The 27,889-nt window shown below is 39.3% G+C and overlaps 1 protein-coding gene across 8 annotated transcripts in view; it reads left to right on the top strand.

Moving 5' to 3' along the window:
• Positions 1 to 1,896: 1,896 nt before the first annotated feature.
• Positions 1,897 to 27,889, top strand: part of PIKFYVE (phosphoinositide kinase, FYVE-type zinc finger containing) — a 74,161-nt gene continuing 48,168 nt past the window's right edge. For 3 of the 8 annotated variants that reach the window (XM_032859939.1, XM_032859934.1, XM_032859942.1), the window contains exons 1-11: positions 1,926 to 2,004; positions 5,720 to 5,900; positions 8,176 to 8,328; positions 8,591 to 8,626; positions 11,499 to 11,617; positions 12,370 to 12,541; positions 17,138 to 17,345; positions 19,274 to 19,363; positions 24,246 to 24,384; positions 26,080 to 26,237; positions 27,621 to 27,732. In XM_032859939.1, the coding sequence (XP_032715830.1) occupies positions 5,729 to 5,900; positions 8,176 to 8,328; positions 8,591 to 8,626; positions 11,499 to 11,617; positions 12,370 to 12,541; positions 17,138 to 17,345; positions 19,274 to 19,363; positions 24,246 to 24,384; positions 26,080 to 26,237; positions 27,621 to 27,732 (1,359 nt within the window). In that variant the 5' untranslated portion in view covers positions 1,926 to 2,004; positions 5,720 to 5,728. The other 5 variants (XM_032859936.1, XM_032859937.1, XM_032859935.1 and 2 more) reach the window with 5 other exon arrangements.

Raw genomic sequence — 27,889 nt, 5'->3', positions numbered from 1 at the left:
GAGGCATATTACAATTTTTAAGAGCTTATTTGAGCAGGAAATGACCATTGCCAAATGTGAAATTATTGGAAACATTACAGTGACAGGAGCTAGGGAAAAGACTTTTATTTATTTATTTTTTATAAAGATTTTCTTTATTTATTTGCAAGAGAAAGTGCGCACAAGAGCAGGGAGGGTCAGAGTGAGAAGCAAACTCCTACTGAGTGACCCTCCTGGAAGGCAGTCACTTAACCCACGGAGCCACCCAGGCACCCAGGGGAAAGACTTTTATAGAGAAGAGGCAAAAGCAAAACAAGGAAATTGTTTGATAGATTACAGCTTAGGCAGTTGCTGTGTTTGTAAAGCCTAGGTGGGTGGTTGTGATTGGTTAGCCTTAGGTTTCAAATTCATAAGCTTGAGGTATTACAGGCTTAGGTTTGGGTTTGCTTATGTAGGCTACTAAGACATTAGAACCATCTCAGTCTAATGGTCTCCTTATTTAATTAATTGAATATTGGGAATCAATATAAAAAAAGAAAAGGAGGGGTGCCTGGGTGGCTCAGTGGGTTAAGCCTCTGCCTTCAGCTCAGGTCATGATCCCAGGGTCTTGGGATCGAGCCCCACATGGGGCTCTCTGCCCTGCGGGGAGCCTGCCTCCACCTCTCTCTCTGCCTGCCTCTCTGCCTACTTGTGATTTCTGTCTGTCAAATAAATAAATAAAATAAAAAAAAAAAAAAAGAAAAGGAAAAGCTATTTTGAGTACATATGCAAGTGATACCTGATGGAAGAATATATAGTACCATCCTAACAATAATAGACTCAGTAAGAACCATAAGTCCGTGCTTCAACGAAGGGTTTGTTAGAGGTCACACCCAATAATCCCAACTTTCTCACTCAGGTAGGTGAGATTCTCTGCTGAGAATGATAGTCAAGGTAATGGGGCAGGAGGAATGGTGTGATGTGGGATAATAGTTGAGAAATGAAAGAGGAAGCTGACGACTCTTAGGAAGATTGCTGAGGGCCCCCCTGAGGGTGGTAGGGATTTCCTTGTACTGGGATCAGCTGTCCGGTTTCGGTGCTGCTCTCCATAGCTGAGAAGGCTAACTCGAGGAAAACTGGGTAGGGATTTGCCAAAACTCTTGAGGAAAGGGCTTGACGAATTTAATTAAAATAGCCCCTCATTTTGGGTTTCCTTTCTGACCGCCCCTGCCAAGCCCCACAATTGGGGTCAGCAGGTTTGGGCATGTTTTCTCACAGCAGTACAAAAAGATGGACTAATGCTAGCCAGGCTGAGCAAGACGAGGCTTGGTAATTTTCTTTGCACCCAGTCTTGGTGCAACACAAAACTTGAACGAGAAGACTAGCTCTAGGGCTCACATCGCGTACTCTGGGGTAAGGCACTGTGCCAGAAGCTTTATGTGAAATGTTTTACTTTATTTTCAAACGCTGTCTGTGAAGTGGGTATTGTTATCAGCCTCATTGTACAGTTGAGGGCAGGAGCCCGAAGAATTTAGTAGTTTGTTTAAGGTCACACGGCCAGTTATTGCCCGTCACTTAAGTGTGACAACGGTCTGCGCTCTTGTGAATGTCAGTCCCTGCGAACGCGGAGCGCGGTAACAGCTTGCGAAAGCCCCCATCATCGAACACATACGGTAACGGCGGCGGCCCAGACAGCACCCGTCCGGTGACCCCGCACGCGTGATGCTCACGCGCGCAGTCGCCTTGGCTTCCTCTGGGAAGGCTGAAGCGGCCTAGTCAGTCAAATTGCCCAAGACGACTCTATTTGAGCTCGACTCCTTTTGCCTGGGCGTCTGATCCGAACGTGGCGCGGCTGGGAAGGAGGGGGCGGAGCCGGCGCCCGGGAGAGTTGCGGATTGGAGAGCAGGAGGAACGGGGGGCGGAGCCTTTGGGGGAAGCGAGAAGCCTCATTAACCATGTAAGTGGCTTTGCTTCCTGCCGCAACAGCCGGCGGCCCGAGTATCCTCGTCGCTGCGCTCCGGAGCTGGCTTCCTGCGCCTGGACGGGGTGAAGCGGCGACTGGGGTGGAGGGTGGCCGGCGGGGCCGGGGCGGGAGGCGAGGTAAGAGGCGGCCTGTCGCGCGGCGGGCTGGCGCTGAGAGCGGGGGAGAAGGCCGGTTTGAGGAGCTCCGGGGCCAGAGCGGAGGGGAAGGCTGAAGTGAGGGCGAGAGCTGGCGTTTCCCAACCGTGTCGGGAGGCCGGATTGCGGCCGAGGCTGGGCAACGAAGGGCAGAGAGCCCGCGCCCTTAGCGAGCCGGCTCCCTGATTCCCCCGTTGCCCCTTCTCTGGCGAGCGGGGAAGGGAGCCGGGTGCGGCTGTTCTTGAAGACGTTTCCTCGGAAACATTTGAAGTTCCCTTGCCCGTCTCTTGTCCCGTGTCCCCGAGCTTGTTTTGGAGGTGCACAGTCCAGTTCCTCCTCCTGTCAGTTGCCTCCGTAGACTGAAGAAGAAAGTTCCTGAGCCACAGAAAACGACACCAATAGTGGGTTTTCAAATATGTATGTACCTCCTTAAATGATTGCTTCTGCTATTTGAGTCCGTTCCATTTCTACCCGTGTTTGAGGAGGAGACTTGATTTCCCAGTTAGTATTTTCCCTTTGCTTAGAATATTCCCAACAAAAGGGTGAGGATGAAATGTGATGGATATTTTTAGGGAGTTAAGAGTCTCCTGTTCAATATAGAGGTTATTATTTTTAACATATTCGAGAAATATGAGAAGTGCTAGAATTCTGTACAAAGCAAGTTACTTAGGTTTATCGGAAGTGTGTAGGTATATGCTAAATTATCACGGGTGGACTCAGTGCATCCTCTTTTAAAATGAGTACCCTGCTGACGGTAGAGGTAGTGGGTTGGGGTATGGCGCTCTCTTCTTTCTCACTTACTTGAATCTGGTTTTCTGCCACTCCAAAACTCCCATCAGGATTCAAAAATAATTTTAGTTTTCATTTCAGTTTTTTGTTTTTGTTTGTTTGGGTTTGGGTTTTTGACAGACTGGGCAGGTTAAGTCTTCTGTGGAGCAAGACTACATACAGTCCCTTTTTCTTTCCCTGGGTGCTCCCTTTTTCTCCTTTTTGGGCAGAGTAATATGGATCATGTTGTGGTCTTGCTTTAGTGTTTTTGTTGGCATGTTGATGAAAAATTGAACAAAAAAACCTTTGTTGTTGGAAACTGACATTTCTGGTATTCAGCTGACTTGTATTATTTTGGGTACAGTTTAAGTATTTTTAAAAACTGTATTTAGGAATGATTCAGCTGATACTTGGGTTTTTTCATCTGTTTTATTTTGAAATTGGCTCGTAGATCGGGCTTGTTTAATACTTGATTAGCTTTCATATTGGCTTAATCACCGAGATAGCGGGTGGTGGGTCTGTATATACTAGGAGCCTTCAAATGAGAAGAGGCAGAGTACTGGCATTCGGAAGAGTAGGTTAATATTTCTAATTGCCTATCACTTAGCAAAGACTCCTGGTTTATATCACAGACAGTTTTTAAGCTTCCAGAGTAAGAATTGTAAGACAGTTTTTTCAAGATCCCGGTGTCCTTATGGAATTTTTAAGATGAACTGTGTGACTGTGTTTATGTTTCAGAGATTATAGTTGCTGAGTGTTGTCATGGTAATTTTTATCCTCATATTTCCAAAGCTTATTAATTAGTTTCGTATGTGGGCGACCCTCAGAAGTAATGCTGAGATTCTTTATTCAGATTGCTAACTCTGCTTCTGACGTTACTTATGTCAAAGTAGAATGTAGACTGTTTTCCCAGGCCTGAGTGTTCCTGTAATCACATAATCCCTTTTCTTTAGTGCTCTTTTTTTTTTTTCTTTCCTTTTTCCCCCGTTCCCCCGCTTTTTGAGTTTACATTTCTTCAGTCAGCAGCTTGCTTCAAAATCCTTTATGCTGGAATATGGATTGTTGACTACTCTCCCCAATAGTGGGTGATATTAGAGGCCTCCTCTCTCCCTCTCCTTCCCTTCTTCTTCCTCCTCCCAGACCCTCCCTCACTCTGCGGGCTCCCAACCTTCCCTTCCCTTCCCTTCCTTCCTTCCTTTCTTCCTTCTCTTCCTTCCTTCCTCCACCTTCCTCTACCTTCCTCTCTCTCTCTCCTCCATCTCTCTCTCTGCTCTTCCTCAACACTCCTTCCTCTTTTTCTTCCTCCTTCCCCCCTCCACCATACCAATAAACATTTATTGCCAAATCATGTTCAAGCCCATGGTTTAATTTCTGCTTTGTTTAATTAATTAATTATCAATCAGGCAATGTCTTGAGTAGTTAGAATTCAGATAGGCTAGAATTGGAAGTCTGTAAAGAGCTACAAAAATAATTTTGATCTAAAGAGGAATTCTAGAATGAAACTTTGGGATCTACTTACAGTTCTATCACTGACTAGCTCTGTGACCCTCAAGAAAGGTGTTTAGGTTCAGTGTACATTGCTTGCCTCCAAGATGAAATGTAGTAATAAGTCCAGCTCTGTGCTTCCTCCAGGATTTTTGCAAAAATAAAACAAGATGGTAGATATGATTTTGAAAGTGAAAAGCATTTGAAGGAGTATGATGTTCTCATAGTAAAACATAAATTAGTTGACAAACTATAGAACTTTAATGACTAAAGTTATGTGTAGTTTATGGTTCTCATTTATTTGAAGTATTAATATGGCAGGAAATAGACACTCGTGTTTTTTTGTAACCTCCATCTGTTGATGTGGTTACCTTTCCTACTTCAGTTGAACTATGATTTTTAGTTTTTTGGGAAAAAGCCCTTTAAGATCTTCATTTTAATGTCTATATGAGTTTACTCTTAAAAAGAGAAGAACCAGGTTCATGTGCCTGGAAGAAGAGATGCTAGGAACAGCTTGTTGATTTGTATAGTTTTTGAAGTGATAAGGCGTGGCTTGAGGTTATATGTATTATATATATATAATATATAATATATAATTACATGTTATAGAAATATATAATTTTGAGGTTATACACAAGTATCATTAAGGGTTGACTGTTGTATCTTTTCTTGGAAATATTTATGTTTTACATTTTTAATTTTTCCAATTTTTAAAAAAGATTTATTTATTTACTTTAGAGAGTGAGAGAGAGCGCACCCACATGTGAGCTGATGGAGGGGCAGAGGGACAGAGAATCTCAAGCAGACTCCTTGCTGAGCTCAGAGCCCATATACTGGGCTCCAATTCCATCTCATAAACCCTGAGATCATGATCTGAGCTGAAATCAGGAGTCAGACGCGTAACTGATAGCCACCCAGGCGCCCCTGCTTTGCATTTTTTTAAAAGAAAAAATTGAAATAAGTTCAGAAAATTTTGAGGAATTAATATACTTGTGTAAAACCAGTTTTCCCCAGTATTGAGTATCTGTCTTTAAAAAAAAATCCTAAAATGAAAAAGATATAAATTATGTCAAAATGCTTTTTTTTCTTTTTTCCTGCTCACATTTATATTTACCTCCAAATTGTTAATGATTTCGATGTTTTCTGTAGATTGAATAACAATGCAGACAGTTAGATTGGCTATATGATCATAGTTTCATGTGATCGAGACCCTTATGATCTAGACTGCAGTGTTTCTAAGCCTTAATTTGCAATATATGCTACACTAGATTTATTTACTCTTTGGTTTTCAGAGGTCTGAGTTTTCAGAGTCAGATTTCCAGATATTTAGGGCTGCTGTTTCGAATCAACTTTTGAGCTTCCTTAGGAACTCCTATCTTTTGTTTTTTAGACTCATGAGATGGCCACAGATGATAAGGCTTCCCCAACATTGGACTCTGCTAATGATTTGCCGCGGTCTCCTACTAGTCCTTCTCATCTCACACACTTTAAGCCTTTGACTCCTGATCAGGACGAGCCTCCTTTTAAATCAGCGTATAGTTCTTTCGTCAATCTCTTTCGATTTAACAAAGGTAAGCATTATTCTTAAGGATCAGAGAAGCTGCAATTTTGATTTTCTGAAATTCTCTTGTTCAGCTTTCATGCTGTGTCTTTGCAAGGATGTGAAATATCAACAAGGAGATAGCTTTAGTCATAGGTCACTGGGGTTTATTGCTTATGAAGAGAAAGCTAGAGTTTTCCCTGCAATCTTATTAATTATTGGTAACTAAAGATCTAAATTGAAAACTAAATGTTAAAAAGAGGTCCCTTTTTGAAGTTAGCGTTTTTTTTTTTCCCTTTTTTAATATATTTCAACTTTCTTAAGTTCACAGAATGGACTTTGTTCTTTTAAGGGTTAATAGACAAAAGATTGTAATTAGACCCATAAAACTAGAAGAATCAGCATATGGGAGGAAAGGTTCTTCTGTTTCCAAAATTTAAACTGTCAGCATGCCTGTTGCCTTAAACCCATTAGATTAAGTTATAAATGTAATGATATCAAGAGAAAAGATACTTTTTACTTATTTATTTCAGGAAATTTAGTATCGATGCAGTACTTTTATGTAATGAACAGTCTGTATTCCACACAAATGAAGTGTTCCCAAAAGAAAACTTTGCTTCCAGGATCCAGTTCAGGGTCACATTTTGCATTTAGTTTTCATCTGTCTTTAGTCTCCTATTCTTAGTCTTTTGTGAGGTTGACATTTTTGTAGATAACACGCCAGTTATTTTACAGAATCTCCCTTGTTTGGGGTCTTCCTTATTTTTATTTTTTTCACTGAAGTGTAGTTGACAACATGTGTTACTTTAGTTTCAGGTGTACAGCATAGTGATTGGACAAGTCTATACGTGGTGCTGTGCTCCCTCAAGTGTAGCTTCCCTCTGTCACCATGCAGTGCTCTTATATACCATTGACTATGTTCCCTATGTTGTGCCTTTCATCCCCATGACTTGTCCATTCCATCAGTGGAAGTGAAAAGGTACTTTTTAAATGAGCTCTTTACAAGTAACGTATTTTTTACCCGGAAAAAATTTTAAAAAATATGGCCTGTATCTTCGCTTTCTGTTTGTCTGTGTTATTTGATATGCAGTAGAAAGTAATCCCTCTTGTTGTAAGGAATTTGAGGGTTAATTGTTAAATGAATTCAGGAGAAATTTTAGTAGTATTAACTGACTTTTAGTAGTAGTCATATTTAATTTTTATTTATTTATTTATTTATTTGACCGGCAGAGATCACAAGTAGGCAGAGGCAGGCAGAGAGAGAGAGAGAGGAGGAAGCAGGCTCCCTGCTGAGCAGAGTCCTGTGCGGGGCTCGATCCCAGGACCCTGGGATCATGACCTGAGCCAAAGGCAGAGGCTTTAACCCACTGAGCCACCCAGGCGCCCCAGTAGTAGTCATATTTAAAGCTGTATAAAACCTCCTCTTCTTAGTCCATTTTTAAGATAATGACTTTTTTTTTAATATTTTTTACTTATTTAACAGACAGAGATCACAAGTAGGCAGAGAGGCAGGCAGAGAGAGAGGGGGAAGCAGGCTCTCTGTTCAGCAGAGAGCCCGATGTGGGGCTCGATCCCAGGACCCTGAGACCATGACCTGAGCCGAAGGCAGAGGCTTAACCCACTGAGCCACCCAGGTGCCCCAAGATAATGACTTTTTAAAAAAATCTTACTATTTACTTTTAGATTTATGGAAAAATTGGGAAGATAGTACAGAGTTCTCATATACTCCCACACCCAGCTTTCCCTATTATCAACTTACGTTAGTATAGTGTACTTATTATACTGTATTATATTCATGAACCATCATTGATGCATTGTTGTAAACTAAAGTATGTGTTTTAATCATACTTGTTCAGTTTCTACCTAAAGTCCTTTTTCTATTCTAGGATCTCATCCGAGATACGACATTATATTTACTCATCATAAGACAATAATCTTATTCAGCAAATGTTTATTGAGCCCCTACTATCTGCTCACTATTGCACTGTTTTAATAGTGCATGGTATCTACCCCATAAACAAAACCGATCAAAAAAAATTCTCTGCAGTCATGTAAAGCTTGTATTCTATTTCCTTTAATATGCTCACAATATTTCTAATGAAATGTAAAACAAACTGAGGATCACATATGCCAAGGATATATTAGCTTGTAATTTTTCCACTTTCTTTTAATTTCTTTTTTTTAAACTTAATTTTTAATTATGTAAGTAATACGTAGTTACATTGTTTTCTGAACAATTTCATCCTCTTTGCTGAACTCTTGAGTTTTTACTTTTTTAAATAATGCCAAGCTTTCCTTTGTTACAGAGCGCGCAGAAGGGGGCCAGGGAGAGCAGCAGTCTCTAGCTGGAAGTTGGGCCAGCCCTCAGCTTCCTTCAAGAACACAGTCTGTGAGATCACCTACACCTTATAAAAAACAGCTTAATGAGGAACTTCAGCGACGATCTTCAGCAGTATTAGGTGAGACGGTGCTTCTCATTTCATCTCTCTCTCGTGTGTTGGATTTTTCCAGTCATTGTGTTTCCCAGGTTGTTTATTGACTTAACTTTTCTGCTGTTTTGGAATAGTCAGGTGCTCTTCAGAATTAATGACACTATTGCCTCAGTAGTGAAAGAATTTGTTGATAGCTAAAAAAAATTCCTAAGCGTTTTATTAAATTTTAACTTAGGCCAAGCACAGATCTCTTGACTGTTTTTTGATGAATTACTTGCTTGGGTTTCAGAAGAGAACAGTTTGCAACATCCCCAGGAGAACACAGGTTAGTTTCAACTTTGTGAATGAATTCTGCATCTGTTCTTGGGATGGCTAGTGTAATGTGGTGCGCGTGCCTCTGGCTGCAGAACTCTGTCACCTCCGTTAGCGGGCTGCCACTTGCTCTTGGCCTTCTGTCCTTGTTGGGGTGCAGACTGTCCTTGTGGCTGGATGAGCTGAGCTCTTGCCTGTTTGTTCTCTGTCCTGGTCTACTATAGTCATCTCCTTCATTTTCATGCTCTTCTGATAATTATAGACTGGGGGTCAGTGCCTGAATTGAGAGACAAAACAAAGTGAGTTGTTTTATGTTTTATTTCTGTTAGAATATTAACCTCAGCACAGTGCTTTGCCCAGCTCAAGGTGATAGAAGAAAGGCAGTGAGAGGTGGCATAAGAGAGGAGGAGGGGGCAGCATTGGAAGTCAAGTGTCCCTCGACACCAGATCCTGTCTTGTCTGGCCAGCTTCCCCATGAGATCCTTGAGTGAAAAGTAGGCAGGCACAGGTAATGATGGTTGGCGGGAGGATATCTTACGGCCAGCTGAGACTCAGTGTGGAACCTGAGGACTGGAGTGGGGCTTGTGCACGTTTCCTAGGGTAATGAGCCTCAGCCTGGGTTACATCAGCCATTTTGGAAGGAAGACCCAGAAGGTGGGAAGGGGGAGAGGGAGAGAGGAGCTCTTCTTCTACCCCAGATTATGGGAAGGAAGAGACCATCCCCACCTATCCTTTAAGCTCAGTAAACTCCTTTGCTTTTAAACCTGACCTGAGGCCACACTATTGTTTTTGTTGAGGGATCTGATTATGTCCTATGCTGAATTAAGCATAGAATTTCCTTATTTGTCAAATTTAGGAGTTGGACTAGAGGCTCTTAGGGATTACAAACTGACAGCCTATCACACCTTGCCTTGGTGTTTTGATAAACTTGAATTTAAATATCACTAGGTAGGGGTGCCTGGTTGGCTCAATTGGTTAATCCTTTGCCTTTGGCTAAGGTCATGATCTCGGGGTCCTGGGATTGAGAGCCCCAAGTTGGGCTCCCTGCTCAGCTGGGAGTTGCTTCTCCCTCTCCCTCCTCTCCTCCCCCCTGCTCATGTGCACTCTCTCACTCTCTCAAATAAATAAATAAAATTAAAAAAAAAAATCACTGGGTGGAGCTTGTAATGTCTAATTTGGTACAATCCTTACCACTCCTTACTGTCTTTTATCAAGTCCCTTTGATTCTTTGATTCTTTCTGCCTTAGCTGCTAGAGGCATTTACATTTAAGCTTCGGAAGCCTGGAACTGTTTGACCAATCAAGTTCCTTTTTCTACTGCAAGGCTGTAATTCCACAACTTATTAGCCCTGTGACTTTAGGAACATCATTTCATTATGTAAGATCCGTTTTACAAGAGAAGCATCTAAGGTTATTTAGGGCAGAGTGCCAGACCAGATTTCCTCTCAGGTCTCTTTCACCTTCATGTGTGATTCTTTTGGTTCCAGCAAAGCCTTGCGTTTCCTTTTCCGGTGAATGATGCCATCAGTACTCTCTTATGCTTCTAAATAGCTAACTGCAAGGGGTTGTCCCTGCATGGGAGCACAGCCTTGCAGTCTAACAGCTTCATCTGCCTCTTTTTTTACCTTATGAGTTATGGACACTTCCTTTGTTTTGTGATACTCAAGGAGAATTTGGTCATTCTAATGCTTGTATGTTGTATTCCAGTAACAACACATATGAGGTGTCTGCTGAAATTAGCATTTGACTATAGAAAAAGTTTTTAAAGTTTTCTAACATAGGTGCACTTTTGATAATTATTTGTGTTATTCAGTTGTCTTGGGAAGTTACTTTGTCAGTTTAGATTCAGAGAACAACCACTCATTTCTCGGTAATCCTTTCTGTGCCACCCAACCAAAACAAAGAACATTTAAAACAAATCTAGCGGTGAGTTTGAGAAAGACTTGAGGCCGGGTATTTTCCCTCTTGATTTCCATAGGTTATTTGTTAATGAGATTAAACTAATAGAGGTTTTCATCCTTTGTTTTATCAAGCCACCTCCCTTCATTCTTAAGTTTTGTAACAGCCAGAGCCAGGAAACTTAAGTCGTAATCTTACTCTAAAATAAGGAAATAATATGACAGTTTTTGTGGGCATACGCATTTTGTCCCCGAAGCTGGATTTGGTTTACTATTGATAGGACTGGCTTCGGTATTGCTATTTAAAGTGTAAGTGATGTCTTTCAGTTTGGAGATGCCCGGTCAAGGAGGTGGCAGGAAAGGGTAGGACTGGAGTTCTAGCAATTCTTTGGTGTTTTTAATCTGTTTAGATCTTGGTGAAGGGAATTGTGGGTAAATTACCACCCTGGATATTCTGAGCTCTCTCAGTCTTCGGGGATGTGGTTTTTAAACTCTTTTCTGATCATCTGCTTCATGAGGCTTTAGGTACTTGGTCTCTAGACTGAACTGAACTGTTGCTTACTGTTTGGCTGTAGAGACTAAGCTAGGTTAACTCACAGGGATTGCTTTTTCTTCTAAATTTTTAGCAGGTATTTATGATGACTTGGGACCAAAGAGCCCAGTAAATCATAATGAATTTTGGGCCCTTTTAAGCAATGTGTCTGTCTGAGGCCTCAAAGCCATCAATGGCCTTAGACAATGCTTTTCTTAGGTAGCCCTTACTTGCTTGTGAAGCAGTGTTTTACCTGGTAATAAATACTTCCAACAGCCGCTTATCTTTGTAAAAACTAGTTTAACTCTCAGTCCATATCAGTAGCTGGGAGAACATAAAGGCACTGTGCATCACATATATACCTTATTTTGCATAGATATTAGAGACTAATAACAAGGTTGCCTTTTCTTTCTTTCTTTCTTTTTTTTTTTTTTTTTTTTGGTAAATCTGATTCAGACACGAGAAGGAAAGCAGAACCTACCTTTGGAGGTCATGACCCTCGTACAGCTGTTCAGCTTCGAAGCCTCAGCACAGTATTAAAACGCCTCAAGGAAATCATGGAGGGGAAAAGCCAGGTACTCTCTAGGGGGTTTAGAAGATTTTTATTAAATACTTATATGGGGCTTATGCCATACTCACTAAAAATGGCATGATGCTACTCGACTCGAAAGAATGTTCAGCTAGTACTTCCTCCAGTTACGAACACATTTTTAATTCAATTTCTTAACTTTAATTTATCATTTTTCTCCCCATTATGGTAAGTGCTTTTTGTTATAAGTTAGCGCTTTTCTGTTGAAGAAGTATTTGTTTAGCCCAGATTGTCTTTCATGGTTTCTTCAAGAAACTTTATAATTCATGGGAAGTTTTGGGGTCAAGCTTTTTTTTTCTCACAGAGGTCTAATTGGACCAAACACCATTTTTTTTGTTTGTTTTATTTTGTTTTGTTTTTGCTTTTTTGGAAAAGACCATGCTTCACTGATTGCATTATAAATCTTGTCATAAGTCCATATACGTGTGTGAGGGTGTGCCGGGCTCTCTTTTCTGTTCTATAGCTCCATTTCTTTTCCTACCCTTGAATGAATTTTCTGTCTAAAATTACTATAGTTTTAGAATAAGTCTTGATGGACAGTAATATAAGTCCTTCAATTTAAGCCTTGTTTAAGGCTATTTTAAGGCTTAAGGTGATTTTGATCTTTTTCATTCCCATATGAATTCTTGAAATAGGATGTCAATTTCTGCAGAAGAAACCTTATAGGATTTTGATTAGCATTGCACTTTTCATTGCATCTTTTCATATTTTCAGTTTCACATATTGTTACTGTTACAGGATAGCGACCTGAAGCAATACTGGATGCCAGATAGCCAATGTAAAGAATGCTATGACTGTAGTGAGAAATTTACGACCTTCAGGCGCAGACACCATTGCCGACTGTGTGGGCAGATTTTTTGCAGTCGTTGCTGTAATCAAGAAATCCCTGGAAAATTTATGGGCTATACAGGTAAATGCACTTTATTGACAGTTTTGCAGTTTTTAAAGGTCATAACTATAAAATAGTTATAATACAGGACTGTTGTGAAGCCAATTTTTATTTTGGGTTTCATGTGTGGGACATGAGGAACACAAAAGTGGGGGAGATACAGCTTTGCTTTAAAGGACTTTACAGTCGAGTAATAAAGTAGCTGGAGAGGTTCATAAATAGAGTAAAAGATAGTGTGTCATAGATGCTAGCAAAAAACCATAGGAGCAATAATATTTATTAGACAAGGTGGTTAGGATAGATTACTAATATATATTACTATGAGAATTTTCATTTTATAAAATGTAGATCATCCTTGAGTTATAGGACACCTTGCTTAGCAAACTGCATCTTATTCATATTTTTTCATAAATTTATCAGTATGGAAATTTTAAATTATTTAAATTATTTGTTGAAGCAGAAAATACCAAACAATGGTATGTGGATTTACACAGTGCTTTGGGAGTGGAAGGTGGGCAGAAGTTACCAAAAGGAGAATACTCTTTGTATCTCTCAAATTATTTTTGTTGCCATGCAAATCTTCCTCTTAGCCTTACTCACTCCCCCTGCCCCCCAGCTGCTAGAGTTCAGAGCTCAATTATCTTTCATCAGGATTATGGCTGCAGCCTTTAGAAGAATTTTTTACCTTTAGTTTTTCCCTACTTCTAGTTCCTTTTCCACACTCTGGTTATTATTCTTTGTTAAATGCCAATTTGATCATATTGGGATATTACCTGCCTAAAACCCATTCAGAACTCCCGTTACCCTTAGGATAAAATCCTGTCTTGTTAATATGGTTGTCGTGTTAGTTTCTCAGGGCTGCCATAACAAAATATTAAAAACCGAGCAGCTTAGAACAACAGAAATTTATTTTCTCAAAGTTCTGGAGGCCAGAACTACAATAATAGCTCTCACTGCACAGGTCAGAGAACTAATGTAGGGATTCTTCCATTTACTGAGTATGTTTATTCCAACCATGTGTTTTAGAACTGACTGGTAGACTACAATAAAATTTTGGGTCTCCTGAAATGAGAGCCAAGTCAAGCAATCCCTCAAAGGTTTGACTGTTAACCTTTTTCTTAATGCACAGTCACCCTTTGGGGAAGGGTGGTACATATATTAACAGTGTTAAGTTTTTGGCAGTGTAATGAGGTTTTTTTCAAGGGGACCTAGCCTCCCTGCTTCATTCAAGGAATTCTTGGTCTGTAAATGGCTCAATTCTGAGAATTAATTGGGAGATCATGACTGTTTTTGATTTAAGTTAGACTACTGTCCACTTATCCTGGAGTTTGTCTTATACAAATCTAGTAAAAATTTAGTAGACTGCCCATTGACTTCACTTCTGGGAGTACCATGATCAATGCCATGGTCGCTACAAGTCAGATTATTCTGAATCCTGTGTTGACTCTACTGTCTATTATAGTATCCGTGCCCATCTTGTCATTGGTGATTAGGTGCGGCCATTCTGCGTGTGCCACCCTAGGATCTAATGGTCTCCATTGCATTTAGGTTTTTCAATTCAGTGGAAGCAGTTCCCACTGTAATTTCTTTTCTTTCTTTTTTTTTTTTTTTTTTTAAGATTTTATTTATTTGACAGATCACAAGTAGGCAGAGAGGCAGGCAGAGAGAGAGAGGGGGAAGCGGGCTCCCTGCTGAGCAGAGAGCCTGACACGGGGCTTGATCCCAGGACCCCGGGATCATGACCTGAGCCGAAGGCAGAGGCTTTAACCCACTGAGCCACGCAGGCACCAACCCCCTCCCAACTGTAATTTCTGACCTACAGAGAAGAGCGACCACAAAGCTCTACAAGGATCCTGGGGTTCCCCTCACAAATTTATTTCTCATGGTCACGAAAGGTGTATGCTCTAGATCTTGCTGGGGTGAGTGAGCAGGTGTTACTTGGTAAATCCTTTCTTAACATTTAACATCCCTAATTCTTTGGATCCCTTCCTTCATAATACACCAGGTTAGTTCTGGCCTTTCAGCCTCTTAAAGTATAGGCCACTTTTGGTCCATGTTTTAGCCAGTCAACCAACAAGACTGTTAGAGCCCTCTTTACCCCTCATGCTATGGTTTTCAATTCATAATCTCTATTTAGTGGGCTCATATCAATAAATTCAGCTGGCTCCTACTTTATGTTCTCTCCACTGTATCTCCTATATCTTACAAGGTAGAAAACTCAGGCCATTTTGGATTTCTCAGGCAAATCAGGGTTAATCTCCTCTGACAGATTGCAAAGGCTAAGAAAGGTAAAGAAGACTTAGCAGAATTTTTCGGGGCTTCATTCCCCAGCTTCATCAGGATCTTGCCATATATCTCCATTCTACTCTTCAGGATTCCATTCCTTTCTAATCAGTGCCCTCATTTTCACAGCAGTCATACTGCAAGATTAAGGATTCTCTGTGTGTTGTGATTCAGCCACTTGCAGGATGAAACTCTTAGTTTGATTTTTAGTTCTGTGGCTATAGGAGATAATGATTTCTCTCAGGGAAGACATAGAAACTTCCAGGTAATTTGTACATTTGGGAATTTGAATTCCTGAGGTCATCCTTCCTGTCCACCTCCCCACTTTGTCTAGTACAATTAGGACCAACCAGTCAGTCTCATTTGCTAATTTGACAAAAATATTCTAAGATATGAGGGCCACCTACTTTATGGAGGGTAATTTATTTAAAGTCAATAGATTGTATATGTTAATCATAAATTAATCAAAACCCTTCACAGTAACAAGGAGACTACTATTTGGCCAACCAACCAGTCTCTCCAAGTTGACACATAAAATTAACCATTGCAAATATAATAATACATGTTGGGCACTTGTACAATGTAGCCTCGAATAAATGTAAAGTACTTAGAATAATGTATGGCACATGGAAAAGGTTGAATGTATATTAAGCAGTTATTGGTGGTAGTAGCATTAATATCTCTACATCCGTCAGGCAACTTTTTAATTATATGTGTGTCTTTCACCTCAGTGGAACACAAGGTCTTTGGTGGCAGAGCTGTTTCTCCTCAGTCTTTGTTATACAATCACATAATTAAGCATGTGTTCAGCAGATACTTGATGATGAAATTTCTTCATGAAATGAAAACTTTTCAGTTCAGTCTTGGCTGAGTTCTGACCGTCTTCATTCTAATAGCTGACTGGTAAAGGGAGATTTCTTTATAGTAAGAAACAAACCAAGCCTTTGTCGTGGGAACTTAGAGACCTTTCTGCAGGATGTCATTTCACTTCCTTACTGTAGTTCTGCTTCTCTGGGCTGGTGGTGATTTGTCCAGACACTCTCATTTACCCCAGACTGGGTTCATTTTTTTTGGTCCTGATTGAAGTGGATATAGTTTTCTTTAGTTTTAGTATATTTCATCTGTTGAATTGTGGCATCAGAAATAACTAATGCAACAAGTGATACTTAATTTTGTGTAAAATCTAGGCATAGTTTAACAAAACTGAGGACTACATAGTTGTAGTCTTAAAATGGAAAAACGCCCTAAAACTATCTAACATAATTATACTTGGTTGTAATTATGGTAAAAACAGTACCATTGCCTTTAAGAACGTATATAAAATCTGAAATTGTTTCTTTTAAAAATTAGTAATTCCCTTTCAATAATTCAGATTCCAGTATTGATTAAAATCTTATTACTAACTGATGAAATTTTTTGAGTTCATTTTTCCCCCTCATTCTGAATGTTTTCTCAATAAATTCTGGCCTTCTAAAATAAATTTAAAAAAGAAATCTTTTGTTCAAGTCCCATCAGTTTTCTAATGTTAATTGTAAAAAAAATTAAGGTGGAATTGTTAAATAACATGTGTTTGTAAAGTTCAGTTATCTGACTTTTTTTTTAGTACAGTAAACTTACAGAATCACACAAGTAGCTGTTATAGAAAAACAGGATGGAAATGAAAACTTCTGTTTGGGCTGGGCTGTGACCTTAAACAAATGACAACATATGAAAAGTATTAAATAACCTTGTTGTTTGTCCTCTGAAGAACATTTCGTTGCCAACTCAACTTTCACCATAGGAATTTCTTTAACAGTTCCCCAGCTACTTCACAGGGTCTGTAAGCCCATTTTGTATTTGTTTGTTTCTGAGATAGTGCCCCCTTGTGGAGGCTGCTCTCAGGGTTTCACAACAGAGACTTGCAGGACATTTTCCTCCTTGCCCAGGGAAAACACGTTGTTTCTCTTTGTATTGCTTTATTTACTCTATTCGAAACAGTTTTTTTCTTGAACTTACTGTCCCTTATTTCATTTTTAGAACGTTGAAAAGTTTATTTTTTCGAAAAATACTCTTTTTTTTTTTTTTAGTATCATTGGGTGCTATTTTCTTAACTCATTAATAAATTTTGAGGTTATTTGAATGACTGGATGAATTTATCATAATGATGGTTTTTAAAATATATAAATGAACCAAAAATTATTTTGCATTGTGAAAAGATCTTTTTTGGTAGTCTTTACTGGAAGACATTTTCCTGTAACCTGAAAAACTATTAACCCAATGACTTAATGTGTTTTGTTAAGTAACCTGTTGTCATTATTTTTTAAGTTCATTTTCTTGTTTTGTTTTCCTTCCTAGGGGACCTCCGAGCTTGTACATACTGTAGAAAGATAGCTTTAAGTTATGCTCATTCCACAGACAGTAATTCCATTGGGGAAGACTTGAATGCTCTTTCTGATTCTGCTTCCTCTGTGTCTGTACTGGATCCAAGTGAACCTCGAACACCTGTTGGAAGTAGAAAAGCTAGCCGCAACATATTTCTAGAGGATGATTTTGCCTGGCAAAGGTACTATCACTTAAGTACAATTTTATTTATGTTTGAGAAATACAGATAGTCTTGTGACCTGGGGCTGCCTTCAGTTTATTTTTATCTTCTTTGAATTATTTTCTATATATTCTCCTCCTTATTCTTTGGAATGTTTATGGGTAGTAATTATAGTGACTAATTAGAACCTAAGCTGTACAAGAGAAGAGACTTTATATTGTTCTTGTTCACTGTTCTACCTGCTGGCACCAAGAACAGTGTATGGTATATATCTTGATATTTGTTAAAAAGGAAACAGAAGTTATTGAGATGAATAATTTCTAATGTAGCCTTCATAGAGAAGGAAAATGCCCATAGACTTTGTATTCATAATATTTGTAAATGAGGGGTGCCTGGGTGGCTCAGTCATTGGGTGTCTGCCTTTGGTTCAGGTCATGATCCCAGAGTCCTGGGATTGGCCCTGCATCGGGGTCCCTGCTGAGCAGGAAGTCTGCTTCTCCCTCTCTCACTTCTCCTGCTTGTGTTCCCTCTCTCCCTCTGTGTCAAATAAATAAATAAAATCTTAAAAAACAATTGTATATGAAATTAGATCTTTTTTCCTCCCTAAGGAACCTTTCATGTTTTTCCATAGGTTTAAATTTGCTACTTCCAGTTGCCTGCTGGTGAAGGATGTTACTAACTCTTGGTAGTTACACGGAATTGTTTGAATTAGAATCCTAGATTCATCAGTTTCTGATTTTTTTTTTTTAAGCTAAGTTATATTCTTATGTATAATACTAAATCTAGTCATATGAGAGAGCTTAGAGTTTTAATTAACCCCCTTCTGATAAGTTGTTTTATCAATCACCCTTAAAAGTGTGAGGAAGTAATAGGCAACTAATTTAAATAGAAGTCAAGAATGAATTATAGCTACCTTCTACATATATGACTCTTAGGGACATAATGTGGAGCAGAAAAGAAAGTCACAGAGGTGTATACAACGATTGTTTATGATGTTCAAAAATACATAAAACAAACACACTGTCTAGGTTTACAGATGTGGTAACTTAAAGAGAAAGAAGGGAGGGGATGATAAGTATAAAATTGATAATAGTCATTTCATTGAGGGCCCAGAGGGGAATGGAATTGGGTAAGGAAATAACACGCATTTCAGAGTTAGTGCTGATGGTACATTGTTATTTGTGGTGTCATAATTCTTTATAAATTACGTGTATTTTATAAATTTTAAAAATTGATTCTACATTTAATAGAACAGTAAAAAAGTATAGGGATTCTCAGTTCTTTCTCACTTTAGTTAGTAATCCCTTTTAGTTGTGTTTGGCCCTATTGCGTGAGCCCAGAATTGGCAAGTGTCCTCTAATAAACTAGATTTGAAATCTTCCTGAGAAATGTAGGATAGATGTCAGAGGTAGAATAATGTGGCAGTTGTTTCATGTTCATTCTCTTTTAGTTATCATATCTCTTGGATAGGCACCACTTTCTCCTTTTGATAGATGTAGAAGCTGAGGTTTAGAGAGATTAACTAGTGGACCCAAGGTCAAAAGCTAGTAAGAAGGAGAGCCTGCACTTGGTCATACATCTGACTCTGCGGTGCTATTTAAGTGGGCTGTGGGGACTGAGAATAAAATACTTGAACTCAGGGTTTCTCCCCCAAATCATTTCAATTTTGTATATGACGGATGTAGGAGTTCTGTAAGTACCCATCCAACCGGCATTATTATTTTAAGGACTCACTGTATACTTAATAAGCTACCAGCCTTTTGGCAGTTGATGTAGTTAATATAAAAACTATAGTTTCTATCTTAATAAAAAGAAGAAAACAAAACTAACCCCTAATCTTATTATTGCAGGGGAAAACAATCAGCTTTTAAATGTTAAAGCACTTCACTGAAAGTGGATTTGCTTGTTACTGTCCCAAATCATCTCAGTATTTTTCTATTTCTTTGTAGTTTGATTCATCCAGACTCTTCAAATACTCCTCTTTCAACAAGACTTGTATCTGTTCAGGAGGATGCTGGGAAATCTCCTGCTCGAAATAGGTAAGCTGCCAATGAAAACTCCATGTTCTGTATTTGATTTTTCTTTCTTTCATGGCAATGAGAAGAGCAAACAGATAAAAATGGGGTGGGATTGATTGTTACACTTTCTTAGCTCTAAAATCTGAATTAAACTATTGTTTTTCCATTTGCTAGTCAGCTCTGGCTTGCATTCTTTTCAGTGTCTCTTTTCCAGTATTCTCTGCTGGCTTCAGATCTCCACTGGCTTTCTCCTAGCTCAGCAGATGGCCTTATTTTCTATTGTAGAGTGAAGAGGGCAGCTAACAAATAGGCACTTACTCAACTCTTAACCGCCATTTACAAACCTGATTACGTTTAGAGCTCATCTTTTTTTTTTTTTTTTTCTACCTCTTATCTAAGCTAATACTCCATTTGTATTCTGGATCCCATCCTTTTTCATTTTTTATTAATTATCCTGTTGATAATTAATGTTGTACCTTCTACCTCTCATTGCTGACTCCTCACTATTAGCATTTAAACAAACTCAGGTCACCTATTAAAAACAAACAAAAATTTCTTCTTTATGGTTCATCTCTCTTTACCTATATTCTCAGTTATTTCTTTTCTTCTTAGCCAAATTCCTTGAAATAGTTGCCTGTAATCATTCTACACCTGCACACTTCCTCCTCCTTTTTCAACTTACTAGATCTTACTGATGTCCACACCTCTTCACTGAAAAATGCTTTCCTTTTTACAAGTTTAAGTGGTGACTAAGTAGTTCTTAACCTGAAGAACTAGAGATCTGAATGACCTTGGTTTAACACACTTTCAGTTCTTTCTACAAGTATTATTAAGTACCTAGAAACCAGCTATGTGTAATACAGCAGTGAATCAAACAGTCAAAAATTTAATGCTCAAAAAAGCAATAAGGCATATGGGTAGAGATTGACATTTTAAAATTGTGTAGTCAGGGAAGATCTCACGGGGAAGGTGACATTTGAGCGAAGGCCTGAGGATATGAGGGAATGAGCTGTGTGAACATTTAATAGAAGAGTGTGCCAAGAAAACAGGAAGTAGCGAATTCCTAGAAGGAACATAGCTGGCAAAGAGTAATAAGTAACAATATTCTACCTGGAGTAGAATATTCTTATAGTTAATTGTAGGCCTTTGTCATTTACTCTGGGTGAAGTGGGAAGCTACTAGAGAGAGTTTGAATTTTTAAAACACTTTTAAAATTATTTTGAAAAAATTTCAAATTTGTAAAAAGTTGTAAGAGTAATTAATATATTCTCTATTAAGGTTCACTAATTTACATTTTCCCATTTGCTTTGTTACTATTTATATAATAGACTTTTTTTGAGAATAAGTTGCAGACATCAGGATCTTTTACCTTTTTTAAATTAATAAACTTCATTTTTTAGAGCAGTTTTAGGCTAATAGCAAAATTGAATAGGGAGTACAGAAAATTCATATATACCCTCTACCCTCATAACCTCCTTCATGATCAGTATCCTGTATCATAGTGGTACATTTGTTACAGCTGATGAACAGCTGTTAACATATTATCCCTCTGTATTGATACATTATCACCCAAAGTCCATAATTTACGTTAGGGTTCACTCTTGGTGATGTGTATTCTGTGTTTGGGACAGATGTATAATGATGTGATATCCAATGTTGTAGTAAACTGTAGTTTCACTGCCTTAAAAATTCTCTGCTCTGGGGTGCCTGCCTGGCCTTCGGTTAAGCATCTGACTCTTGATTTTGGCTCAGGTCATGATCTCAGGGTGTGGGGTCTCTGTGCTCAGTGTATAGTCAGCTTGCCCCTCTCCCTTTTCCCTGTTTGTGCTCACCCCCTCCCTCTCTCAAGTAAAAAATTCAATAAATAAATAAAATCTTTAAAAAGAAAATTCTCTGTGCTCTCTTTATTCATTTCTCACTCCCACCCAACCCATGGCATAGCCACTGACCTTTTTACTATCTGCATAGTTTTCCCTTTTCTAGAATGTTGTATAGTTGGACTCATTCAGAATGCAGCCTTTTCAGATTTGTTTCTTTCACTTAGTAATATTCATTTAAGGTTCCTTCATGTCTTTTCATGGCTTGATAACTCTTTTTTTCAGCATTAAATAATATCCCATTGTCTCGATATACCACAATTTATCCACTTACCTACTGGAAGATATTTTAGTTATTTCCAGGTTTTGGCAATATGAATAAGGCTGCTATAAAAGGTTTGTGTGCAGGTTTTCATGTGGTCATGTATTCAGTTCCTTTGCATAAATACCAAGGAGTATGATTGCTGGATCACAGGCAGAGAGTATGATTAGTTTCATAAGAAGTTGCCAAACTGTCTTCCAAAGTGGCTGCACCATTTTGGATTTCCTAAATGGAAGAAGAAGAATTGGAGATGGGAGTTGTGCTATAGTGAAGGGGGGAATGTCCCAAGGGAATGTGGAGTTAAGACAATTTTTTTTTAAAAGGTGGGATGAATTACAGTATTTCTTTTGGCATTGTACAAATGGGGAAATAGCTGTGCTAATTTACAGTGTAATTCCATCTGTTTTGAATTAATACTATGATTGATGTAAATCTTTGGGAAAGGTAAACTTTCTAAATAAAAGTTTAACCAGCATTCTTAATGCTAGGCTACTTATTAGAGTATTTGATATCAGGGGTGCCTAGGTGGCTCAGATGGTTAAACTTCTGCCTTCAGATCAGGTCATGATCCCAGGACCCTGGGATCAAGCCCTTTGTTGGGCTCCCTGCTCAGCGAGGAGCCTGCTGCTCTCTCTCCCTTTGCCTGCTGCTCCCCCTGCTTGTGCTCTCTCTTGTTGCCTCTGTCAAATGAATAAAATCTAAAAAAAAAAAAAAAGTATTTGACAATGAATGTGACTAATTTTTTTTTGTTTTTGTTACTGCCATATCAGGATATGTGCAGGGATAGTTAGAATGTTAGAGAAGCAAAACACAGGGATAATACAATCATTGGAAAAGTGATTCTATTTTATTTATTTATGTATTTATGTATTTATTTGAGAGAGAGGGCATGAGGTCAGAGGGAGAAGCACACTCCCCGTGGACCCATGAGATCATGACCTGAGCCAAAACCATGAGTTGGATGCTCAGCTGGCTGAGCCACCCAGGCACCCCAAAATTATTTTAAAAGTATCTTTATCTTCATGCTAGGGGGAGTATAGTTTTTTAGTTGGCACCTGGTTTTGAATGGCAGGCAGCCTTGCTGTTAGTTGAGTTACCTTAGATGAATAACTTAATCTCTGATTCTTGATTTCTTTATTTGTAGAATGGAGTTAGTAGTACCTACTCTATAGTATGCTGTGAAAATTATTATTTTTTAAAGATTTTATTTATTTATCTGACAGAGATCACAAGTAGGTGGAAAGGCAGGCGGTGGGTGGGGGGAGCAGGCTTCCCGCTGAGCAGAGAGCCCAATGTAAGGCTTGATCCCAGGACCCTGACATCATGACTTGAACTGAAGGCAGAGGCTTACCCCACAGAGCTACCTAGGCACCCTTGCTGAGGCTTGATCCCAGGACCCTGACATCATGACTTGAACTGAAGGCAGAGGCTTACCCCACAGAGCTACCTAGGCACCCTTGCTGTGAGAATTAAATGAGTTTATTGCCTAACTCATTGTAGAAGCTTCTGCCTTTTTATCCTTTATATAGAAGCTAAAATTTGGTTTCATTTTTTTCAAAGCAGATGCTAACTAAAATTTCTATCTCCAATTTTTTAATAAATAAAAGCTTGCTTGATGCTATTGACATTCCACTTACAAGTCATTTATCTAGTAACTTTGCCCAGAGGCAAAATTAAGGATGTTATATAAGTAATAATATATTAAGAGAGGAAACAAACTTTCACTCATTTTTTAATGATCAAATTCAAAGTATGATTGAGGATAACAATGCAGTTCTAATAAGAAGAAAGGAATTATTTTGGGGGGGATAACATTTGCTTAGCTGGGGTTCAAAGTTAATGTTTTCTCTTACCAGAACATTATAGATATTCACCTAAAGACATTTAGGTGTTTCATTGGTTATGCAAAAACTAATTGGTCTGTGGGCCAAAGTTTCCTGTTCCTGATCTGCAAAATTCCTTCCCTCCTTACCTTCTTTCCTTCCTTCCTTCCTTCCTTCCTTCCCTCCTTCCTTTTTAAGATTTTATTTGTTTATTTGTAAGAGAGAGTGAGCACACAAGCAGGGGGAGTGGCAGAGGGAGAGGGAGAAGCAAGCTCCCCACTGAGCAAGGGAGCCTGACCTGGGGTTCCATCCCAGGACCCTGATATGACCTGAGCCTCAGGCAGATGCTTAACTGACTGTGCCACCCAGGGACCCCTGCAAGATTATTTCTGCATTTAGTCTGATTCTTCATATTTGTCAGTTAAAACAAAAATAATAACACTAGTTTTCAGCATTTTAACAAGTTTATATTCTTTTCCTCTGAAATATTACTGCTAAGTATACTGTATTTACCATTGCTTTCCTAATCTCTCCATAGCAGCTTTGCTTTTCACTTATTCTGAAATAGCTTCTACCAATGATGATATCATACGTAAGCATAATAATTACATTTAAAAGTACCCTTAATGTTGGCAAGTAAACATTTATTTATTTATTATAAAGATTTTATTTATTTACTTGAGAGAGAGAGAGAATGATTGAGAGAGCATGAGAAGGCAGAGGGTCAGAAGGAGAAGCAGACTCCCTGCTGAGCAGGGGACCCAATGTAGGACTTGGTCCTGGGACTCTAGGATCATGACCTGAGCCAAAGGCAGTCACTTAACCAAATGAGCCACCCATGAGTCCCAGTAAGCATTTATTTAAAAATGAATTTTCACTGTAATTTTATTTATTGATGAAGAATTTACAACTGTGTATTCACTTTTTGTTTCTATTTCCAGATCAGCTAGCATTACTAACCTGTCACTGGATCGATCTGGTTCTCCTATGGTATCTTCATATGAGACATCTGTCAGTCCCCAGGCTAACAGAACCTATGTTAGGACAGAGACCACTGAGGATGAACGCAAAATTCTTCTGGTACTGGTCTAGTATCTTTGCTATTTTTAAGAAACCTATCAATAGTCAGTTAGCATATAAATTAAGAGAGGAAATAATTATCTTAAGTTTTTATTAAGATCACCTAAGAAAGTGGTGAAGCATTCAGCACTCTTATATTGCATTAATATTTTCTTGATCCCTTTCATCTGGTAAGATAAGAATTGAGGTGCTTACATAGTAAGAGAGCTGAACTTTTAGTTAGGTCCCAGATTGTTTTTAAACTTTGAAATATGTTTCTCATACACATAGAATGCTTTGCATACCTTTCTACTGTATGTTTATGTGAGATGGTTATCAGTTGGTTATAGACTTTATGTAAGTGTAAAATATTGTATTTAGTCCCGAGAGTGACTCAAAGAAATGGAAATTGGCTCCTGTCCTCAAGGTAAAAATTCAAAAGGTAGAAATGAGGCCGATGGTCAGGTCCTTAATAGTAAAAAAGCAATACTTTATTGATAAGACATAGGAAGATCATTAGTGGTGAGGGCTTTAAACTGAAAGCCTTGGCCTGAACCTTGAAGAACAGATGGATTTGGGCAGGCATTGAGGAAAACAACTCTTATTTAAAGGTATGACAAAGTATAGAGGTGAAAATAAGCATGACATTTTCCATGCACCAAAGTAGGATTTATTAGTTAGGAGAGGTTGGGAGAGAGAGTAAGCTGGAGTCTGTGGGCAAAGAGATTAAGCTGGAGTGCGTGGGCAATGAGAATGGAAGTTACTTGGGGTTACCTTGTAGAACATGGTGAGTTCAGCCTTTACAAGTTTAGATTTGAACCCAGGTGCTGAGCAATGTTGGGAGTTTTGTTGAGCAGGGAGTCATTCACTGAAGGCCTTCCTTTAGGAAGATTCACTGGGCAGTTGTTGGGGACAGGTCAGAAAGGTGGGAAGCTGCTGGAGTGAAGGCTACAAGAAACGGATTGGAGGGCGCCTGGGTGGCTCAGTGGTTAAAGCCTCTGCCTTCGGCTCAGGTCATGATCTCAGGGTCCTGGGATCGAGTCCCGCATCGGGCTTTCTGCTCAGCAGGGAGCCTGCCTCCTCCTCCTGTCTCTCTCTGCCTGCCTCTGCCTACTTGTGATCTGTCAAATAAGTTAAAAAAAAAAAAAAAAAAAGAAACGGATTGGAGCGGTTGACTGTTCTCCCCTCTCCCTTGCCCATCTTCAAAGAGGAGGTTTTGCAGTTTTGTACTTTGATAACTAGGAGACTGAGCATATGTGCCATGGACTGGGAAAAATTATTTGGGGTAGGTGTTTTTATTTTCTTCCCTAAAGATTTTATTTATTTGAGAGAGAGAGAGCACACAAGCTGGTTAGTGGAGAGGAGTGGCAGAGGGAGAGGGAGAAGCAGGCTCCCTGCTGAGCAGGGAGTCCAACATGCGGCTCGATCTCAGGATCCTGGGATCATGACCTGAGCTGAAAGCAGCTGCATAACCGACTGGCCTCCGAGGTGCCCTGGGATAGTTGGTTTTAAGAGAAAAAGTTACATCTGCAATCAGATTAACTGAGTTCAAGCTGCTCCCCATGCATGTGTTATTTCTATTAGATGGTGTGAGTTGGCTCTGACAATCTGTATTGAATTTCCTTTTAGGCATCTGAAAATCACAGGAAAGAATCTGCAAAGGTATGTGATAGCATCCTTCTCAGGAGTAATTATTTGCTCATAATGTGATTTCAGGACAGCGTTCAGTTAAAGGACTTGTGGAAGAAAATCTGCCATCACAGTAGTGGAATGGAGTTTCAGGATCACCGTTACTGGCTGAGAACGCATCCCAATTGCATTGTGGGAAAAGAATTAGTCAACTGGTTAATCCGAAATGGACACATTGCTACGAGGTAATGTGATCTTAAGAAAGACTTTTTGATATTATTTATTGCTTTATTTTTAATAAGGCCATGATGTTGTAGATATAAGGGCAGCAGATTTTAAGACTAGGGTGCTGTTTGTTTCCTGCGTTTGGTGCATAGGGTGCTTATGACTCACCCCTCCTCCCTTCTGCATTTTAACCAGTAGTAAATAGATGCAAGGAGCAAATGGGGCACAGTTTTCCTTATTTATTATAAGCAGAAGTATGCAGTAATTCCCCAGCAGTAAGCTCTCTGATTAAGCAGGATTTGGGAATGTAACTAGGTATTGAGACCACGGTGGATTCTCCTGCTACTGTTCTCTGATCTGGACACTGCAGTCTATGGAATTGAGTTCCTAAGTCCCACTTGGAGTGTCTTGCTCGGCTCAGGAATCGTTTGTGAGAAAGAGACGGACAGGCCCTATTGCCTTTCAAGGCAGCATGTCCCTAAGCTATTCTAGTTGATTAGATTAACTACTCCTTTCCTGGGAAGAAACAGGTAAGTAGGAAGAGAGAGTAGAAACCCTGGGGTCCAGTTTGACGGTATTTCTTTTTAGTTTTATGCTTTTACTCAAGTTATTTAATCTCTTTTGAACCTTGGACCTCTCAGTTTCAATGTGAGGAGAATATATAGGTGCTGTGAAGAAGCTGTGAGGATGAAATGAAGTAATATGGGCTAAAGTGCTTTATAAATTGTGAAATGCCGTGTAAGTGCAGTGTGTTGAGTGTCTGTTTCATCTATTAAGTGTCTATGTATTATTATTATTTTTAAAAGTTTTCTTTCTTTATTTGAGTGTGAGTGAACATGAGCAGGGGGAGAAGCAGATGGAGAGAGAAAGGGAGAGGCAGACTCTCCACTGAGCAGGGAGCCCGATGTGGGGCTCAATCCCAGGACCCTGGGATCATGTCAGACACTTAACCGACAGAGCCACCAGGGCGCACCTTAAGTGTCTATGTATTACCATATATGTTTAAGTATCTATTTTGTACATATATGAATATATATCTGTAATATTTGGTATTGTCTTACCAAGACCATAAGCTCCTTGAGGGCAGGAGCCATGCTAGTTTCACCATTTTGTTTTACTATAGTGAGGACAGAGATATGCATGTACTGAGCACTTCTTACATGTTTGTTGTAAGTAAAATTAGGTTTTGCTAGGACTGCCTTACCAGCAGCTTCTCCTTTACCTGGTATCTGGCAAAATCTTTCAATTCAGCTTCAAGTCTCACTTGTTTTACCCCTCACCTATTGACCGACCATTTGTAATTCCAGCTGGTTAAAATGGAAGAAAATTCCATTTGCGTCTCATCTTGTGCCTGTGAAATTACTCTGACTTTTTAGTTTTTATTTTTGTTGGTCTTCATTCAGGGCACAAGCTATAGCCATCGGACAAGCAATGGTCGACGGACGTTGGCTGGATTGCGTCAGTCATCACGACCAGCTTTTCAGGGATGAGTACGCGCTGTACAGACCACTGCAGGTAGTTTTCCGTGTCATCGCTGATGAGTTGGGAAGTCTTGTCTTCATCGGTGGGAATAAATAGTCGTTGAATTAGAGATACATTTTCCCTGTTGTTTGAAAGTTACAAACATTTTTACTTGGTTGGTAGGGGTGATGAAAAACCTGTTGGAATCAGA

This window comes from Lontra canadensis, unplaced genomic scaffold (assembly GCF_010015895.1).
Source record: "Lontra canadensis isolate GAN:19392208 unplaced genomic scaffold, GSC_riverotter_1.0 scaffold18, whole genome shotgun sequence".
NCBI classification, from domain to species: domain Eukaryota; kingdom Metazoa; phylum Chordata; class Mammalia; order Carnivora; family Mustelidae; genus Lontra; species Lontra canadensis.
This window is presented reverse-complemented; position numbering and strand designations above follow the sequence as displayed.